Source organism: Populus nigra, chromosome 8 (assembly GCF_951802175.1).
Source record: "Populus nigra chromosome 8, ddPopNigr1.1, whole genome shotgun sequence".
NCBI classification, from domain to species: Eukaryota; Viridiplantae; Streptophyta; class Magnoliopsida; order Malpighiales; family Salicaceae; genus Populus; species Populus nigra.
The window spans coordinates 17,605,948-17,621,974 of NC_084859.1; the positions used below are offsets into that span (position 1 = coordinate 17,605,948).

The 16,027-nt window shown below is 30.6% G+C and overlaps 1 protein-coding gene across 4 annotated transcripts; it reads right to left on the bottom strand.

Moving 5' to 3' along the window:
• Window positions 1–6,243: 6,243 nt before the first annotated feature.
• LOC133700434 (uncharacterized) lies at window positions 6,244–10,815 on the bottom strand. 4 transcript variants are annotated; one of them, XM_062123959.1, is made up of 15 exons: window positions 10,740–10,815; window positions 10,499–10,595; window positions 10,297–10,399; window positions 10,112–10,231; window positions 9,911–10,010; window positions 9,269–9,350; window positions 8,936–9,069; window positions 8,696–8,768; window positions 8,557–8,602; window positions 8,291–8,400; window positions 8,106–8,213; window positions 7,972–8,031; window positions 7,632–7,693; window positions 6,981–7,296; window positions 6,244–6,533 (listed from the first exon to the last, which is right to left on the bottom strand). In XM_062123959.1, exons 2-15 carry the CDS (start codon window positions 10,556–10,558, stop codon window positions 6,306–6,308), a joined length of 1,602 nt encoding a protein of 533 aa, XP_061979943.1. In that variant the 5' UTR covers window positions 10,559–10,595; window positions 10,740–10,815; the 3' UTR covers window positions 6,244–6,305. The 4 variants fall into 4 exon arrangements, with proteins under 4 accessions (XP_061979943.1, XP_061979946.1, XP_061979944.1 ...); XM_062123962.1 differs by lacking the exon at window positions 10,740–10,815 and having other exon boundaries at window positions 6,981–7,209; window positions 10,499–10,723; XM_062123960.1 differs by lacking the exon at window positions 10,740–10,815 and having other exon boundaries at window positions 10,112–10,228; window positions 10,499–10,721.
• Between the last annotated feature and the right edge of the window lie 5,212 nt (window positions 10,816–16,027).

A 16,027-nucleotide genomic window follows, 5' to 3' on the forward strand; every position in this document is an offset into this window, starting at 1 on the left:
GTTTTTTATTCATGATTTCTTTATATGTTATTTTTTGAAACGATGGCAAGTATGAATCGCTAATATATTTTGCAATTGTGTTATACTAAAATTTTAAGTTTTATGTGCTAATAACTCAAAATAGCAGAAAAGTGGTTGGTACAACTACGTAGATTATTTTCGCATATGTAATTTTGCTTTTTAAATTTAGTTAATATAAACGAATTTCATGGTGCTTAGAGAAACAAAATAAATAATTAAAAAATATTTTTAGATTACATGTAAATATTATTATTATTTTAAGTGAATTCTATATTTGATTTTCTTTCTCGTTATTTATATATTTCTTTTCAAAATAAATTTTAAAAATAACTTCTTATATTTATTTTTTCATCACTGTAAAAATTTTCATCAAGATAGACCTTCATTTTTTTTTTAGTTTAACGTGAGTGTCCGGGCCAGCTTGCGAGCACCTCGACTAATCCCGCGGACCTAAAGTTAACGACCATGTAAGCCTCCAATGGCCATCATATGAGCAACCATAAGACTTGAACCCGAGACCATAGAGGAAGCAAACCTCTTGGCCCCAAACTCTTATCACTGAGCCATCACCTAAATGGTTAGATAGACCTTCATTTTTAGTTAAAAAATCACAAAAAAAAAACTGCTTGTTACGCTCTAACCCAGGCTTGGAAATATAGGAACTTGACCCGAAAACAACATTATGTATAAAAAATTAAAAGAATTTAAGATGATTACAAATGTATGGACAACATTGTAACTAATAAAAGAAACACACAACATGGAGTAAATGCTCGCTTGGTAACATGGCTGCGGGTGAGGTTTACCCGCAACCACACTAATAAACATTTGGTTAAGAAAATAAAAGTGCTTTCAGCATGTAGGACCCACATGGCACCGCAAGTTTCGAAGAAGCGGCATTTTGCTGCTTCTTGTCTGGGAGAAACCTCAACAGTGGAGCGATGCTCCACTGTAGCACTGTTCACTAAAGTGAACAGTGCGAGTGAATTCTGTGAACATATATATATATATATATATTGAAAAACCAGTGCGAGTGAATTAATTCGCTGTCACTGTTCACATGAAAAGTTTAGTTTTTTTTTCTTCTAAAAAACTAGTGCAGTTAAGTGATTTCATTCGTACTATTCACGTGAACGTGAACAATATTTTTTTTGTTTTTTAAAACAATTAGTTTAAGGTGAATTAAATTTACTCGTACTACAATATCAATTTTATTCCTGATAATATTTTACCTAATTTTATTGCAGGCTCAAAAAATCATGAAAACTGTAGTTCCTGTTGAATGAATTTTGTACGTAATGAAATTGTAATTTTTTTTAAAAAAATTGAGTTTTACTCGAAAAACTAGTATTTAATATTATTTAATAACACTACATAAATTAGAAGGTTATCGTATGATGACGTAGCATTTGTGAAATTTGATCGCAATTCCAATTATGTTCTTGCTGGGTTCGACCAAGTTAAAAAAAATTCAGTTTTTATTTTTATTGTGTTTTATTCAAAAAAAATTAAAAGGAGATCGCTTGATGATGCAATAAAAAATTCAGTTTACCTAATTTTATTGCACGCTCAAAAAATCATGAAAACTGTAGTTCCTGTCGAATGAATTTTGTACGTAATAAAATTGTATTTTTTTTAAAAAAAATTGAGTTTTACTCGAAAAACTAGTATTTAATATTATTTAATAACACTACATAAATTAGAAGGTTATCGTATGATGACGTAGCATTTGTGAAATTTGATCGCAATTCCAATTATATTCTTACCGGGTCCGACCAAGTTAAAAAAAATTCAGTTTTTATTTTTATTGTGTTTTATTCAAAAAATTAGAAAGAGATCGCTTGATGATGTAATAAAAAATTCGGTTTTTATTGTTGCGTGCTTAAGAAACCATGAAAAATATAGTCATTGTAATAATAGATTTCGTATGTGATACCATTGCATATAGTTTAATAGAATAATAAAAAATATTTGATATCAATATTATTTATTTCATGATGTAATAATACTAGTTAAATCTATAATATTTAAATTAAAAATATTTTTTAATTATTTTATAACCTCAATTTGAAAAGCATTTTTTAAACAAAACACATTAAACTACTTTTTATTCAACTTCAATTTCAACCACAGTTTTAACCAAACATATATTTTTCCAAACCAACCTCAATTAAAAGTATTTTTTATAAAATAATTTTTAAAGCCACAGCCACAACAGCAACTGTAATACCAAACATACCCACTAGTTTTTAATCTTGAAATGTGTTGCTTAATTGGTCAGACTTTAAGTTTGCTCGTCAAAAGTTACAAGTTCAAGTCTCACAAACCTCAAAATCACTAGAGATTTGCATGGTCGTTAACTTTAAGGTCTGTAAGATTAGTCAATTTGTGCGTAAACTAATCCAGATATCTACGTTAATCTAAAAAAATAAAACAGCTTTTTATCTAACAGTATAAGGATATTTAGAAGCTCTTTTGATAAAAAGAAGACACCATGTTCTTCTTCTCCATGAAAGAGTTTCCATTTGAAGAAAGGGATCTTAAACTACTACTGTGTATGGCCTTTAATAGTTATCCCTTATTTTTATTATTGACCTTTGAATAATACGTAGGAATATAAGAATGATTATTTTTAAAAATATTTTTTATTTAGAAATATATTAAAATAGTTTTTTTTATTTTTTTAAATATTATTTTTAATATCAGCACATTATTAAAAATATAAAAAAATTAAATAAAAAAAATCAAATTTTATCCGAATTCCATTCGAGACACAATCCTAAACATAGGGTTCGTTTCTTTCTTTCGTGGATCGTGGGTCGAGCAGAAGCTGACATTCCAAGTCCAATTACCCTTCCGCTGACCATGATAAAAGAAAAGGATTGCCAAGTAATTCTAATATGTATCCATAAGGAAGGGACAAGATGATATATTTGTCAAAAATTAAACAGGAAAGGAAATAAAAAAAATAGCTGTTAGAGAACTTGTCTTCACGACCACAACTAGATTTGCAAATTGCAAGCATCCAATTGAAGTCCCACGGAGTCAATTCAATTAATTGCTTTAGTGTTTTTGCATGTTTGATAATACAACCTAGTGTATTTTTTGATTTTTTGATTTTAAAAGATAATAAAATAATTTTTTTAACACGAAGATATCAAAATTATCACAGAATACTAAAATAAGAATCAAATTCATATTATATTATGATAAATGGATTAGCAAATAAACTTTAATTAGATAGAACCTACTTTGAATGAAGTCAAGAGGTTCAACATTTTCCTATATCATTTCTAGAGTTATAATATAGGTTAGATTGGTTTTTTATATAAAAAAATATTTAAGTGTTGTTAATGTATTTTTTAGTAAAGAAAAAAAACTATATAAAGTTTAACATGATATGACCTGATTAGCTTGGCAAACTTAAAACCAACTCGGATAACTTATAAAAATATAGCTTGACTTTAAAAAAATCAAGATGATATTATTTTTAAAATATTAAAATGACAACTTATTAGATTGACTCGAATCAACTTGGGTTGACTTGCCAAATCCGTTACCCATGTCATTAGACTCATATAACCCTATAGAAAGTTCATAACAAAAAAAATATTAGATCCAATTATCAATCAATCCAATATTGAAAATTAAAAATAAAATTTAATTAAAAAATGAGCCAAGTTAACCATGAAACATGAGTCATAAGACTGAGATAACCCCATAAAAAAAAATCAAAACAAATAATAAAACTCAGATCTCAATCAATCAAGTGTTAAAGTATGATATTAAAAAAATAAAATAAAAATCGAGTCAACCGACTAAACATGTAATCTAGATCATGAAACCACAGTAACCTCATAAAATATAAATCGAAATAGATTATAAAATCTAACCCTCAATCAACCTAATATCAAAGAATTATTTTTTAAAAAATCAATTGAAAAAGTTTAAAGAACTCAAGTTATCAGTTTAACCCACGACCTAATTCATAAAACTGTGATATCCTAGTAGAAAGTAAATAAAAAAAACATGAAACCCAAAACTCGGTCAATATAATATTGAAAGATTAAATTAAAAAAAAACAAAAAAACAATCCGAGTCACCCCAAATTAACTTGTCAAGCATATATCAAAAAATTGAGATAAATTAATATAAAGCAAATAAAAAATAATTATAAAGTTCATTTTCAAATCAACTCAATGTTGAAGGATGAAATTGAAAAAAAAACTATTTAATTAAAAAAATGATAAAAAAACTCGACTCAATCTGACTAACTTGCAAAACTCATGACCCGGTGCACGGGATCATGTTAACCATATAAAAAAAAATCTAAAAACAATCATGAAACCTAATTCTCAATCAATCTAATGTTGAAGGATGATGTCGAGAAAAAAAATTATACGAGTCAATACAATTAACCTGCAAAACTCATAATCTAGGTCATGATATCAGGATAACTCTATAGAAAAAAAATTTAAAAAAATTATAAATTTTAACATCCAGTAAATATAATATTAAAAAATAAAATTAAAAAAAACTAAGTTTTAAATTAAAAAATCCTTAAAACTTTCGAAGACAAGAGTAAAAAAGACCTTAACATTTCAATGTTTATTGTTACGGTGAGATAACAAGGCCTTTTTTGTATATGTTAATGAGATGTTACTCCAATGGGAAGTCCACAATCTTGCTTTGTTCTTTATAAAGCCAGTGTCTAGAAAAATGATATCTTTTGTTTTTAGGTGTATTTTAAAAACATGTTTCACTTAAAAAAAATATTAAATTAAATTTTTAGTATTTTTTTCATAATGTTGATATATTAATATTAAAAATAAAATGAAAATCTAAAAAAAATATTTAAATATATATTTTTTAAAAAATTACTTTTACAAAACAATATAAAATATAAAAAGTTGAGAAACAAAATTTTCTTGAAATGTTCAAGAGCAACAGACCAGCACAAGAGGCCCACCTCACTACTCAACAAGAAGTTTTCTACCTATTCCTTTCCTTCACGAGTCACGACAAGTTGTAGAGGAGGTTGAAACTTGGTCTATGCATACGTGGCATGCAATAACTGGAACTTTTTTAACACCGATAATACGCCAATGACTCATCAACCCCATGAATACACCAACATGTCACAAATTTAAAGGCTCAGTCACCCTCTTGGAACGTAAAGCACTACAACGTAACACTTCCTATCTCTCGTCATTATATATATAAAAATTTTAAAATATTAACTCCACAATGCAAATTCAACTCAAATTTAAAAATAAATTTACTTAAAATTATATATTTTAAATTTCAAAAACAAATCAAAATATAAAAGCTGACCCAATCAACTTGATGAGTCAAAAAACAACTTATATATCTAGTAAAAATATAGCTGGACTCAAAATAATTTAAGACAGACCCAAGTTATAAGATTATAATAATTTTATAAAAAACAAATTAAAATAAATGATAAATCATAATTTATAATTAATCAAATAATAAAAATATTTAATAATGAAATTAACAAAAAAAAATTTGAATCAGTAATATTAACTTCTCAAACCCATGATATAAATCATAAAACTCAATCAAAATTTTAAACAAAATAAAATTTTTTCTGATTCATTCTAATTTTTAAACTAGAACCAGTGAAACAGAATAAAATTCAGTCTTCATCTAGACATCGGAAAAGAAAGAAAAGAGAGAGAGAGAAAAAAAAGAAAAGGTCAAAAAAAAAAAAAAAGAACCAGATTAGGAATATTTTAGTCTTTTAGCAACTCTGCCCTTCACATACCCTTTTAGTTAAAAAAAGGAAAATTATTTCACGATATGTAAATATAATTTTTTAAATATAAGAGGGAAAGTGTTACCAGGATCAACCGAACCCTTAGAAGGTCTAAGGACATTTTTCCAAAACACCATCTTCACAGAAGCAACTCTGCCCTTCGCATACCCTATGGTGACTATTGCACTACCTTTGGATTGGTTTCCGGTGACTGGAAGCTTGGATTTGAACAAAAACCACTGTCGAGAGCTTGCTTCAAACAGAGGGTTATAAAGCTGACAGAATCAGGAATGGTGTACTAAAAAACCACTGGGGAAAAACCAAGCAATCATAGCATTTAAAAAACTTTTGATCTAATTATCATTTCTCGAGGTGCTTGTTTTAACTTCAATATCACATAAAACTTAGCTCGTCTCCCCAGATGGTATATGATGCAGAGGTCATAAAAAAACTCTGATAGATTGGATGGAAAACAAGTCATTAATCAAATGGTAATAATGTACGGTCAAGGTCTTTGATTAGCAACATTGTTCTCATTGCTTTGGTTTGGAGGGTAAACAGTGTCGAAAACTATCCTTGCAAATGCATGTCTAACCTCCTCCAAGCTACCCTTTGCCAAAGACTCACAGTCAATCTTCCTCCCCTGTCGGCGCACAAATCTTGTCTCCATGCCCCTTCTAACGCATTCAAAAATCTTGCTCACTCTTAGGAACAAGGCCATGGGTATAAAAACCTGAAAATTAAGACGCAGCACCAGCATACATTAAATTAAAACCATCAAGTGGCTAATAATAATAATAATACCCTTAAAAACAGTCCATCGGTTCAGAATGATGAATCAATATAGTGCATGTTACATATCTGATTAAACTTCTTGCAAGGACGAGGAACAGGTCATCTCATTTATGCTTAGGCTTCATCTACATATAGTTGGTGCATTGAAGACTAGTCCAAATCAAATCAAATCAAATAAACAAAATGGAAGTTAAATGGATAATATATTGATGGTTTTGATTGTTCTCGTTTATTATAGATGCACAAAGGTACATTGATTATGTACAGATGTTTAGGTCTCATTCACATTAGTATGACACAGATAACTGATTCATTTATGTTGCCAAACAAAAGCAGAGCTGATGTAATAAGACAAGAGAGATGAATTGTAGAAATAAATCCTCACCAAATCTGAGGACGGTGCTTTGGGGTATTTAGCCATTGCTTTAGAGACATAACATCCATCAGTCATATTGCATAACGCAGTTTTGACCAATGCAGCAAAATTGATGGTTTTATGCACCAATGCATTATTTGAATCTGGATTCTGTGCTTCCAATAATTCGGGGAAACTGGATTGATATGGCTGGGATATCCTCCTTGCAATTTCCACGGATTCCAGTAAAGATCCACCACTGTGGACAGCAAGGCTAAATGCAGTAACTACCAATGGATCTTGAGGCTGATCAACCAGAGCATTATGGAAAGCGAAAATGCCTAACCTGTGCAATGTAATCTAGTAATTATCTTGTAACTATTCCAGATATGCATGCATAACATATCAATCACTAGAATACACACTGCAACAGTTATCCTGAAGGATTGGAAGTATAAATCCATAATCATGAAACAGTCCACCTTCTTTACTTCAACTCGGTACAATCCTTATCACAGCTCAGGATGCAGATTGCACGACACTATATTGATTATCAAACAACAGACTCCTTTTTAAATGTGACTAATTATGCAAACCAGAAAACAGAATCTTCGTATAAAAGATTAAAACTTGTAAAAAAAACTTGACCATATGATTGCAGCAATACCAGCTACATCTCACCATAAGCTAGAGTGGCATGGCCGATCAGGTGCTACTAGTCTATCAAGATTGGAAAACAAAGACTGAAAAAGCACAAAGAAGAGGCAGTTACGTTAGTATAGATGCTACAGAGGGAGGATGTCTTACAAGGACAAAACAGTATTATTGAAGACAATGAGAGTGCAGTAGATAAGAATAAGATGATGGTGGTGTTTGCTAGAAGAAGACAGATGGAATGCAGCATGTGCAAAAAATCAACCTACAACATCTATGATGCAACATATTTGACAGCAAACAGTGGCAGTAAAACAAGGACAGGTGTAAGTAGAACACAATTATAACAAGATGCATCTTCACATACCAGAAGCATATTAGATCTCTCATCCCGTCTTCGAAAGCCTTGGGAAACAAAATAAGACGCCTGCATCATGAAGCTAGTTAAATATTTCATGGACACCAATTTTACATTGTATATCAAGAAGGGAAACATGATACTTGGATGGGTAGAAGGATCTCTAGAAGTCCAAATCTCCACATTAATCTCAAAGAAGCTTCTGCAGATCCATATGCGAACATATAATTCAGTTCCAAGAGTATCCTACCCTACAAGCACATGGAAGAAAAAAAACTGAAATGAAATTACCAATGACATTAAAAGACTCGGAACAGGAAATTAATACCTTGTCCAGCCTAAGCACAGAATGAGAAAGCTCTTTTAGAGAAAGAGCAAGATCTCTAGTAAAACCAAAATGTAAACGGGCAGCAATTCTGATTGCACGTAAAATGCGACCTGGGGATTAATTAGTGACAGGATTAGATGATTTATCTAAAAAATGAGTACAAGCACTTTAAAATGGTACTATTGAGCATCATGTTTGGCAAAAGCACAGTATATCAAACAGTAAACTAGAAAAACTAACCACTTAATAAGGAGGTAGAAACTCACCACTATCCTCCACGAAAGAAAGATTTGCAGGTATTACTGTACGGACCTACAGATAACCATTAAAAGATGAATGTCATTGGCAATTTCAACATGCCTCGATCAACCTGTGAACCAGAAATTCTATCAGATGCGTGCATACTTTGGTTTTCTTAATGTCTGCAATTCCTCCCATATAGTCATACACTATGTTCGCATATGGATCAAGCATCAACCTGCCAAAAGCATACGGTAATCACAAAATCAAAGTTACAAAATTGCCTTCAAGTAATTATGCAAAGTTCTCAGACAACTTATCTAACATAATTTGCTAAAAGAAAGACAACCAATGCCAGATATCTGTTAATCCCAACTTGAAAAAATGCAAGTATCAAAGATGTACCCGTTGATTGTAAAGTCCCGCTGCAAGCAGTTCCTCCATCGAATAAAATCATGCTCACTGCAACCTCGAGGTTTTCTGACATTACCATTGAATTTCCCATCAGACTTCAATTGAGAAGTGCTAAAACTTGAAACCTATTAAATAAATGGATTCCATTAAACCTAAACATGCAGGTAGACTAAAGGAAATTAAAAATGTACAAGTAGACTGGAAATATCACAGAATAAGACCTGATCATGATCACTTTTTTTTAACGTAGGAAATAAACTGACTGGGGCGGGGGCACTTTATTGGCCAAGTATTTGAATATGGAATAGAAGGTTATGGACAAACCTCCACAATGGCATCATCCACATGCACGTGGCATATAGGAAACCGTTTCCCAACAATTTCACATCGATGAAAGGCTTTTCTTACCCGCGATGGCAAGAATGTTTAATGTGCATAACTAGCATCTCCACAAAAAAATAAAATGAAAGTAAGCATGAAGGCCCAGAATTGGCAAGAATATTGATCAAGCCAGAAGAAAGTAATCTGAGATAGATTTCGTATAAGATTTATGAATACTGATCGATTTCACATTGATGAATTTCATCAGTGAGATCAATGCATACAGGTATCCATAACATATTTGTTAGAGATTAAAGGAGATTGGAGGGAATTTAAAGTTCTAGAGGGTAATGCGTGTGACCACTGACCAGGGCAGGGAAATAGAACGCCGTTTTACTTCCACAGTAAGATCTAAAAAGGCATAATTTTTATCTTTGCAAGCATCATCCAGCTCCTTCGACAATGAGCTTGTATAGTTCTCAATTACATTTCAAAAAATTCATTCTAGCCATCAAGCTTCATGTCGCCCGACAAAAGGTACAGTGTAATTGTTTAATTATGTGATGCCTTTCCAATTTCCAACGAAACCAATTGTCAATACACTGGGAAAAGGAAAAAAAACAACAAAGAATTTAGGTAGAGAAAACCTGCTTAAGTTCAGCTGAAGTTATAACATCAAAGTCTTTTGGGATTCTCTTTAAGATAAGATCCCTTACACAACCTCCAACAAGGTAGACGTCATATCCTACACCAAGCAAGGATCATTTTCATACCTAACAATACAAGTAATGCATATCAAATAAAAACCACAAAAACAAGAATAATAGCACATATAGATGATCCAACCTTTCTTCTTGAGCCCATTAATCACAACTCTTGTAGGTCTTGATATCATTGAATTACTGATTCCAAGTTCTTCAGCGTCCAGCTTCTTCCATTCAGGTGCCTTTCTTTCACCATTTACTACTTCAAATACGAAAAATTAAACATAACCCAATATTTAAAACAACAAAAAGAAGCACAAAACAGACCTTTTTCTTTTTTGGAGGCAGAATTAATTACTGGAAGATGACCCTCTCCTTTATGTTCAGTGGTTGATGCAACTGCTACAACAGAGTTGCTGCAATGCCGAATCTGCAAACATTTCAAGAAGTGAAAATAAAAGGAAAAAAAAAACAAGATCGAATCTTTCATTACAATTATAACTATTTGAGTGAAAGAAAGATTTCAAACATGGAATAAGAGAGGATGGTGAAAGCATAAATGGGTCCTCCATGCAACTACAACTGTCATTTCACAGAATTTTCAAGAGTTGTTCGATAATGATAGCCTGAATCAAGGAAGATTGAATGTGATAGTTAGGATTTTGAGAAGGGATGATGACCAAAAACAAAATAGTACATGTACTTGATAAAGTTCTCTTTGTTAAATTTAAGGCTAATCGGTATAAACACCCTGAACAATCGAAACCTACATCCTCGATCTTTTGATTTTCTGCTTCTTGGTCCCTCGTTGGTTCAGGCCATAAGCAGTGTGGGGCTTCCTCTTGCTTCGAAGCAGTTTATCTTTGTATTTAAAAATTATTTTTGAAAAAATTTAATTTTTTTATTTTTATTTTTTATTTATTTTTTTATTTTTTGATATGATTATGTTAAAAATTAAATTTTAAATATAAAAAATATTATTTCAAAATATAAAAAATAAAAAATACTTAAAAAAAAATCATCACCACAATTCCGAGAAGCTGATTCACCTAAAAAAATAACGGAAGAAGACTTGTGCAAGCATATGTTTTGCCAAAAAATATACATATAAAACCCTTAAAATCAATTGATTTTCATAAATTAAAATTGGATTAAAAAAAAAGAACTAGCTTGTCAGATGTAAGAAAAGAAATCGCGTTTACTCTCTTTCTCATTATTCGATTTCGATTTTGAGCTTAATTCGAATTGTAGTTCAGTTTTTTTAATTTTGATATTAAATTATTTTCGATTTTATTAAATTCAGCTACAAGTTCTTTATGCTTTATGGTGCTTGGTTCCTTAATTCGAATTGTAGTTCAGTTTTATATATATATATATATATATATATATATATGATAACAAGAAGTTTTTAATTGGCAATCTAATTGGCTTGTTTTAATTAGTCAAAGTTCAGAAGATTCTTAAATTAAATCCAAGAGATTGTTTTTTTTTTAAATATTTTTCTAATTAATTTTAGATTTTAATTACTTTTTTTCTAGAAATAAAATTAAGAGACATAGTAACAAAACCTCCCAGTAACCTGTAAAGAAACGGCGGGACAGCTACAAGTATAGATGCACCTATACTGTTGTATTGATTATAAACTTGCCATCTTTATCTTTCTTCTCCCAGTCAGAATCTCCAAGGGAGCTCCTTTTTTGTACAGACAATATCATGGAGCTCAAGTTTAGAGGATTAGACAACAGCGCGTCGTCGATGTTCCTCTCCTCTCTATCCTTTAGTAAAGCTTGAACGATTTTCTTTTATTACCTTCAATATTTTTAAATCTCTGTTTGGTTGGTTAATTTCAAATATGATCCAGACCGGGTCAAGTTATTTGATCCATTTTTAACATTGTTTGATTTTAAAAAACAAAAAAAAATAAATTCGAGTTGCACCAATATATACTATTTTTCTGGGGGGGGGGGGAAATATATGCGCTAATTTCCCAGATTTTTTACGGGAAAGTTTCATTTCTCAAAAGGATTCAAAATATCAACGACAATTCAGTCATAATCAGCGGAATCAAAATACAGCCAAATTCAAAACGGTGGCACATCAATTGGACAACCACTCGACTGGACGCCATGTCCTGAGCAATCCACTACGTTAGCTGTAATTGACCAAACATAAAAAATTCAACCCTCAACCTAGCGTGCTAGGCTTTTTCGAGTGCTTTTCAAAAAAAATTTTAAATAAATTTAAATTTTTTTTTGAAGTTATATGTTTTTGATATTTTTAAATTATTTTAATATGAATATTTTAAAAATAATTTTTAAAAAATAAACAAAATATTATTGACATATTTTTCTGAGTGAAAAACACTTTGAAAAGCAACCACAACTACACTACTAAACACCTCTACTCTCATCTAATTTATCTGAGTATATTATTAAACATAAATTTTTTTAAATGTTTGACATATTAACTAACCAGTCAATTTAATATGTTATTATCAGTAAAACTATAATATTGTGGATTATATAAATTATTTTTAAATCTACAAAATTATTAGATTATATCGGATCTTACATAGAATAAAATTAAAGTTAAACATTGCTTATGGGTATAAGATATGATGACATGGATAGCACAATGAGAATAGTGAAAATAAATATAATTATCTAATTAAGAATTGATATGATAATGTTCCTAAGAATTTAATTACTTAATTAGATATAACCGCACCCGGTTCCATCCCACATCGCAGGGCATGCTTCTTGTCAAAAGCCTACTCTTGAGCATGCGTTATTGTATAGGTTTGGTAATTTTGTCCAGTATGGCTATATATCGTATAAAAATTCTAATTCAGAATTTTATATTAAACAAAAATGCATGGACAATACTTTTGAGGTCTAATTTGGACCTTGGCTAACTATAGCAAACCAACATCTTATAGAATTCAATTCGTAGAATCCACTAGTAAAATTTAATCACAATCACGATACAACAGTTAATTAATTAATAAGAACAAATTAAATACGTCAGTATATAGCTGTATCCTTCCTGTCAAAAAGCCTAGTCTTCAGCATGGCATTATTGCAAAGGTTTGATAATTCCGTTGCATGCTCCAATTTTTCAAAGCAATATATCCACGTTGGAGCCAGTAAGACGCCAGCAGCTCTTCGATCGTAGGCAAAAACATGTTATACACGTTGGAACGCTTTCTACCATAAATCTTTTGCCCAGATACTATCTTTTGGTGTTCAACGCGAAAGACGTTATTCTGCCCAGAACCAAACAGCTACTGGCGGCCATGCTTACGTTCGTTCTTGAAAGCATGAATTCTTCCCGTTTTTAATGAGCAGCGCACGAGTGGGGGCCAATTGCTCTATAACACGGTTGAGTACAAGGAAATACTACCATGCTAGCACTCTATTTTTCGCAACTTGCCTCTTCTACTCAGATCAGGCATCACATTCCTCATTTTGGTCTTTTTTTTCCTCTCCTCATTTTAGCATTGCCTTCTCTATCCATGGCTCATTTTTCGCTTTATGTTTATCTGTATTCAAAACATACACTTCTCCATGAACCATGTGCCATTCACTGACTTTGGATGTCCAAGAAAATAACATGTCCATTATATTAATGTTTTTTTTTTAAAAAAAAAGAAGAAGAAGAAGAAGCAGGCAATGCCTTGTCTGCTAACCCAACTCTTTTAAGGATGAGTTCCTGGAGTCCAGAGTAGATTTTATAGGCAACAGATATCGATGTTAATCTTTCAAAACTGTAATGTAATGCTTCAATGTAGCACAAAGTTTCTTTAAACCATATGATTTCTTTGCTTTGAAACATTCTCTGTTAAATAAATTAAATAAAACGCAGTAAATATATGTTTGGTTACGGAGAAAAATGACATCTACTGTTCATGAATCCCACTTTTATTGCGTCCCAAACTCAGTAATCATAAAGCAGTCAAAGCTGCTTTTGTTTCAACAGTAAACAATGGTCAACACATATTTACGCACTATTCATGCTAATTAATTAGCATGAACAGTGCAACATGCATACACTGCTCACATAAACAGTGTATGCATGTTACACTGTTGATTGTAGCCGGCTATACTGTTCCGGTTCAAAGCTTAAAATGTATTGAACCAGGTCCGATCCAGTAAAATAAAAATTATTTTTAATTTTTTAATTGTTTTTTTATTTGAAAAACTAGTGTTTAACATTATTCAATGACACTACATAAATTAGACAGAGATCGCTGGATGATGTAGCATTTGCAGAATTTGATCGCAATCCCAATTTTATTCTTGATTATATTTTACCTGATGTTATTGCGCGCTTAAAAAACCACAAAAACTGTAGTTCTTATCGGATGTATTTCATACATGATGGAATTGTAGATATTTTAATGGAACAATAAAAAATATTTTATATAAAGTATTATTTATTTTGTGATGTAATAATAATATTTAAATCTATATATATTTTTTAAAATTATCTTATAACTTCAATTTCAAAAGCATTTTTAACCAAACACATTAAACTACTTTTTCTTCAACTTCAATTTCAACTATAGTTTTAACCAAACATCTATTTTTTCAAACCAACCTCAACTAAAAATATTTTTTATAAAATAATTTTTTTTAAATCATAGCCAGAACAGCTATCACAATAACAAACACATTTTAAATGTCTTTACGTTCACTGTTATATCATGCAAACACAAAGCCAATGCCTATGAGAAACGTGATTAATGACTTGCGCTGAATTTCGTCGGTAATTTCATGAATGTGCTAGCTTATTTTGTTTGATTAAATTTCTTTGCTTTGATTCAATCTGTTTCCAAGAAAGTTCGTGATGTTTCATGAATTCGACTCTTAAACTTAGCTTTTTGAGAGGATGGGCACCGAAACAGTAGAGCAGCGTAAAAGTTCTAGCAGTAATCTTTAGAAGAAAATTTTCACTAATCTTTTAATTTTACTTGGTTGTTTTAGCTCCAATATCATATGGTAAATTCTTAGTGGAGTTGATGGTAAATTTTAAAAATATTATTTTAATATATTTTTAAATAGCTAATATTATATTAAATTTCATCTACAGTGTTAGTTGTGGAATTGCATTTCTTAAGAGCTCATCATACTGGCGACTTCTTTTCACAAGAAAAGGTATCATCACCAGACTGAACTTTCACTGATTATAAATAACACTAGAAACGTAATTATTATTTGAATTATATTTCTTAAAAATCCAATTTATATGGAAGATTTACTTACCCAGTATATTTACTGCTGTTCCTTCTTACTTTTATGATTTGGTTTCAACCAAACGAATATAAATCAACATACAGTTGATTTATATGTCAGCTATGTCTTGTTGAAATCAAAACATAAGAGTGAGAATGAACAATAATCTTTTAAAAAAATTATTGTTTGTTTTCTGGTGTTAATAGTGTAATTATAATATTATTTCTCGTACATATTTAATTTTTCATTCTTGGTGACACAACCGAAAATAAAAAAAACCAAAATTTATACATTTACTCTATGTAAGAAAGGGTGGAGCTATTCTATTGCTATTTGGCAGCTGCTTTTCTAATCTAAATCGTAACATAGAAAATTTGACAGGAAAGTTTGCAGAAGGAAAGAGTTTTTTAAAAGAGCATAAGTTTTCTTAACCCTCAACGCCTTGTCAGAGTTGTTTCTGTATACAGAGACCAATTTTAATATTAGTTTTCTTTTAAATTAATATACACAACTCTTTAAAATGATATAATTTTGTTTTTTATTTATTTAAAAAAGCTCTATTTTAAACAGATTTTAAAACAGACATCTTTCCAGTAAATTATAAGACATTAATGATATATTTTCATGAGATTATGTGGTTCCTAAAATCTTATGAACCAAATTTTTAGAACCAAACATGTTCTTGAGACATGACTGGTTTCAATCATGGTCGTTGTTAAAAACAGGGGGGGGAATCAATCAGGGTCGCCTCCATTGGATATCATGATACCAGATTGACAAGTTCATATCTGCTTCATAAACTAAAATTATTTTAGATAAAAACT

Bases quoted from the DNA above. Each gene is read 5' to 3' on its own strand.
- LOC133700434 (XM_062123959.1), bottom strand. From the start codon at position 10,558: ATGACAGTTGTAGTTGCATGGAGGACCCATTTATGCTTTCACCATCCT. The intron at 9,070-9,268 runs GTTTGTCCATAA...TTTATTTAATAG, and splicing joins TGGATGATGCCATTGTGGAG to GTTTCAAGTTTTAGCACTTC. The intron at 8,032-8,105 runs GTATCATGTTTC...TTCATGATGCAG, and splicing joins AGATCCTTCTACCCATCCAA to GCGTCTTATTTTGTTTCCCA.